The sequence below is a fragment of the Mustela nigripes genome, chromosome 10 (assembly GCF_022355385.1).
Source record: "Mustela nigripes isolate SB6536 chromosome 10, MUSNIG.SB6536, whole genome shotgun sequence".
Taxonomy (NCBI): Eukaryota; Metazoa; Chordata; class Mammalia; order Carnivora; family Mustelidae; genus Mustela; species Mustela nigripes.
Window position 1 is genome coordinate 63168655 of NC_081566.1, and position 4821 is coordinate 63173475.

The 4821-nt window shown below is 48.3% G+C and overlaps 1 protein-coding gene across 1 annotated transcript; it reads right to left on the reverse strand.

The window, feature by feature from the left end:
• Nucleotides 1–2377: 2377 nt before the first annotated feature.
• Nucleotides 2378–3484, reverse strand: APCS (amyloid P component, serum). The gene is made up of 2 exons (XM_059413550.1): nt 3309–3484; nt 2378–3196 (listed from the first exon to the last, which is right to left on the reverse strand). Exons 1-2 carry the CDS (start codon nt 3370–3372, stop codon nt 2586–2588), a joined length of 675 nt encoding a protein of 224 aa, XP_059269533.1. The 5' UTR covers nt 3373–3484; the 3' UTR covers nt 2378–2585.
• Between the last annotated feature and the right edge of the window lie 1337 nt (nt 3485–4821).

Consider the following 4821-nt stretch of genomic DNA (forward strand, 5'->3'; position numbering starts at 1 on the left):
CATGAGCACTGTCTATAGGGTTCAGTACTCCTTGCGCTCCTGTGCACTGCTTGATCCCATGGCTCCCCCTGCCTTAGTGGTCAGTGTGGGGGAAAGTGGCCATTACCACAGCTTCTGACACAGAATCCCTCTCTGATCAAGTTCCTGGGTCACCCTGCTTTAGAGGTCCTTCCTCTTTCCTTCTGGATTCTCAAGGACTGAAGTGGTTTTCTGTGAGTTCTGCTATTTTCCGTGTTGTGACAACCAAGATACCTGAGAAAAATGCCTAAAGCAAGTAGGCAGAAATCCTGTCTCTATTTTAAACGAGGTTAAAACGGAACCTTTCTTCAGTTTGGAAGGAGCCATCAGTGTGATATTAGTTAATAAAAAACATGACACAGATCCACTGACAGCAATTTTCAGAGGAAATGGTGAACAACTTCAAGGACTCTTGTATCCTTTGGCCAGAACAAGACAGGCAGAGGGGATGAATGTGGGGATAGGGAGGAACTGCTGCGGTTGCTTCGAGAGAATCACGGGTCCTGTTCCTGGTACATCAACAGGATGGTTGCTGGGTGGACAGCTAAAGCCATTGTAGAAGCAGAAAAGTGTCCTCTGCATTATGTTCATCTTGTGTCTTGGACCCCTAGAGATTATGGGGACCAGGGATGCAGGAGTGTTTCTTTGGGATGAAGTGTGGGTCCCCTAGAAGGAAGGACTGGTGTGTAGTCCTACTGTGTTCTTCCCATAAGAGTCATCTCAGGAGGTAGAGGGTCCCCAAAGGCAAGAAACGAGGCAGATACTAGATTCTAGGGCACAGGGAAGAAGTGACAAGTGATCACTGAGGGTAAATAATCCATCCAACTCAGAGTTGAGACAGGGAGTAGAATATCAACCTGAGATTGCGGAAAGCCTAAAGATGGAGAGGTATGGATTCTAACACAGGCCGACTAGAATATAAACTCCAAAACCACTACCATGATCCGCTCAGTGCTGTATTTGCACCCGGTCTAGTGTCTGGCACAAGAGTAAGTGCTCAATTAAAAAAAAAAAAAAAGGGTAAAGCCACTTGACTGTACATTGCCTGGATTAAAAAAAAAAAAAACTGTTTTAGGTTCCTTGACCAAGAGGGGTGTTCAGTCAAAGCCATCTACCGATGAGCCCCAGCACAGTGTCTGCGTGAACATGTCTGTGTTCCTAGAGGAAATCTGTCCTCTACAGGGAGAGCCTGGTCTCTGCTTAGCACACACGGTGCTCACAGTATAGGAAAGGTGGCTGACGTTAAACTATAAAGCCTTGAGTCATGAGCTGGAGAATGGAAACAAATTTTCTACATTGCTGAAGTCCCTGTCTAGCCAGCTTGATGTTCTGGGTGCTTTCTATGTCAGCAGAGAGGTTGCCGTGTTCTTAGGAAGTCCCTCTGATCTAGTGGAGCACCCGGGCAGATCTCGGATTCTCCCTGCTGGACCCTATTGCTGCGCTAATGGGATTCCTGGGTTCTAATCTACTTCCTTGTAGCTGGCACCTGTCTCCTCGTTGACCCCGGGTGAACGAATGCAGGAGTTGGAAATAATGCCTCCTGTTATCATTTTGAAGCTCTCCTGGGTGTGGTCTTTCTGATTTCCCTTGGCTTCATGCCCCCTTATCAGGGCAAAGTCTGCCTTGTTTTCCTCATGCAGTGAAATTCTCTTTGGGGTCCTTCTCTAGGAAGGCACTGTCTTTCTGTTGGGGATGGGCCAGGAACTGTGGTTTGTGGCTCTTGTGATGGAAGGAACTATTGATAAAACTGGGCGAGTATTTTGTAGTACTACAGTTAGGATGCTGGGTGCTCAGGGCTGTACCTGAAGGAGGTAAGTGGGGATCAGGTTATGGAGGGCAGTGTCACATGAAGGGTTTAAATTACATTCTCTGTGAGAAGAACTGGGAGTCATGAGCAGTATTCCTGAGGACTTCAGGACTGTATCCTGAAAATCAAGTGTCGTATGATACCACTGGGAATTTTTAGAAAAAGACATGTTTGCTGCCTTGCACAAGGACTCCAGACTTCTACACATTTTTAGTTTCCATTCCTGCTGCTAGTTTCCCTCATTACTTGATGTCAGTGTCTACATTATTTTTACTTATCTCATTATAGTTTTTTTTCTGCTATAACCTCAACCCTCTTTTTGATTTTTAGCTGGAAAACCAAATAGGATTCGTTTTGAAATTTTACACACATTTGGAATTAATACGAAGTAGTAGCTTGTCGGGATTGCCACTGCCCTACTCAGAGGGCTCTGGCTTTGCGATGTATCTTCCTAGTTATGGGTTCCCCTCCTCTCCCACTTTACAACCCGGTTGTTCTGGATGATTAAAAAAACCAAAAACCAAACACAAACAAAACCCACTGATTTCCAAGTAAGTGGATCAAAGCAGAATGCTTAAGACCATGCATACTAAACAAATTCAGGTGGGATGACACAACACACTTTCCTACTCAGCGACACAGAGACAGGAAATTCAAAGGCAAAAGCGCTCTGGATATGGGATCTCTCATGGCGTTGTCTTGAGCGGGTTCCTCACACATCGGTCATTTCGCTTTCAGGGGCTCCTGTGGACTGAAGACTTCAGTCCCAGACCAGGGGCTTGATGACCACGTAGCCTCGACTCTCATAGTCCAGAGCACTCCAGTCCAGCACGTTGGGATCAAGGAGGTAGGAGCCATGCCGCACAGAGAGGATCTGTTGTGCGGACAGCACAGAGTCCCACATGTACAAGTCCCCGATCTCCCCCACGAAGGACTGGTTCACATCAAACGCCCCTCCATATGAATCCTGCTCCTGCCCCAGGACGATCTTGGGCTGAGTTGCCACTGAGTAACCCTTCTTCAGGCCCTTCTTCACCAGTGGCTTCCCATTGACCCAAAATTCAGCAATGCCCGTGGAAGACTCCCAGGTAACACAGATGTGTGTGGGGCTAGGGAACACCTCAGCAACTTTGAAGGTGACTTTGGTTTTTCCAATGTGCAGGGAGTACTCCCCAGCTCTTTCCTTGAAGACAAGGATCTCATTGTCCTTGCCCTGGGCATTGTAGGAGAAGAGGCTGTGGGGACGGCTCAGGTCGCTGTAGGCTCGGAAACACAAGGTAAAGCTCTTCAGAGGCTTCTCCAGCTTTGGAGTCAAGGTCACATGGTCAGTAGAAGATTCTTGAGGGAACACAAATACCTTCCCACTGAGGTCTGGGGGTGAAAGTAGAGAAAAAGGACCTTTACCCTACACGCAGGGAGAAAAATAACTTACCCAAACCCCCTTCTCATCTTGTGCTCCTTGACCATCCCATGACCACCCTACCTGTGTGAGCAAAGGCCCCCAGGAGACTGGCAAGGGCAGAGACCAGAAGCAGCAGCTTGTCCATGCTCTTGGCCTGGGGCTGTGTTAGCAGTGGAGGGACTGCGGTGAGGGCGCAGAGAGCACCGTGGTTGTCCCCCAGCTTCCGAGGCTCACGCTCTTAGACCTCAGGCTCCGCAGGGTTTATATGCAGCTGTGGGGGAGGATGGGGGATGGAGAGCACCAGGGATATGTGAGGCATTTGCCAGCCTGCTCAAGTGCCCAGGGTCAGAGCTGCTGAGTAGAAGAGGGCCGGGCCTGGCCAGGAAACTCCTGGGGGTTACTTATTAGCTACAAGGGACTGCTAGGATGCCACCCCTGTGACCTGGTTCTGGGCTGGGAGAGCAGAGGTGGAGCTGGCAGGGAGGGGTCTGGTTGGCCCAGGGAGGTAGGGCGGCTCACCCTGTTTGTGTGGGGGCCTCTGTGGGTTGTGTGTGGAAGGCCTCCCTCTCCCCATGGTTCTGTGGAGTGGACTTCTGTGTAGGACATCCTGGGATTCTGCTTTCTGCAGATCCTGACAAGTCTCTTCCCCTTTGCTTAATCAACATTGAGCAACAGGTCTTGCCTTTGATAAGGGACAAGAGAATTCGAGGGAGTCTGCTTCTCCCTCTGCCCTTCTGCTGCCTGAATTAGACCCAGGTCCTTCAGCGTGGGAGCCGGCGCCGCTCGCCCTCCGCTGCAACTTGCAGCCGGATCCTGCCGTACTCCCGCTGCCTCTCTCCTTGCTGGTCCTCGTGTGTGTTGGGCTCTCCGATCTCATCACTTCTAGTTGTCTCTTATCCACTTGTTTCGTACCATTCTTCACAATTTCCAAAGACTGTCCTGATGTCTCGATGAGACCTGATTTTCACCTTTAACTCTCCGTAAGGTTAAGATAAAAGACTTGAGTAGGATAGACTAGCAGTTGACTATTGTGAATCACTAAACCTCTGTGAACCTTGGTTTCCTTTTCTGAAAAGCCAAGAAACAACTATGAGCTCTGTGTTTTTGTGAGGCTAAATGAGCTACTATAATGTGCACAGAGTGCACAGCACGGTGTCTGGGTATTACTTTGAATTCTTGATGGACATTACCATTGTCTGTCTCCTATTACCGATAACTAGTGTATTTATCTCTTATCCTTTCTTGACTGAAGCTGACCACCTTCTTCATTTTGAGGTGACCCATTTTACTTAATTATTCTTACATATGAAAAGAGCCCAGTATATATTTGTGGAATCAAAGGATTCAAACAGGGTGAGCGCTTTTTACATAAAACTGCAGCAATAAAAAGTAAATCCAGGGGAGTGATAGGAGCAGGTCATGCTGAAAGTAGGAATGGGGAGGTAACCTCCCCCAGGAACACAGGTACTGTCTGATTTCCTTCCCCAGATGGTAATTAGCGGGTGCCATGAAAGTTAAGGGAACACAGGGCTCACCAGCTGCTTCTGGTTTCCATCATAAATTGTTCCGTTAATCTTTTCAAATGCAATATGAG

Coding starts and splice junctions, on each gene's coding strand:
- APCS (XM_059413550.1), bottom strand. CDS start 3,372: ATGGACAAGCTGCTGCTTCTGGTCTCTGCCCTTGCCAGTCTCCTGGGG. Junction 3,197..3,308: donor GGGGGCCTTTGCTCACACAG/GTAGGGTGGTCA, acceptor TTTCACCCCCAG/ACCTCAGTGGGAAGGTATTT.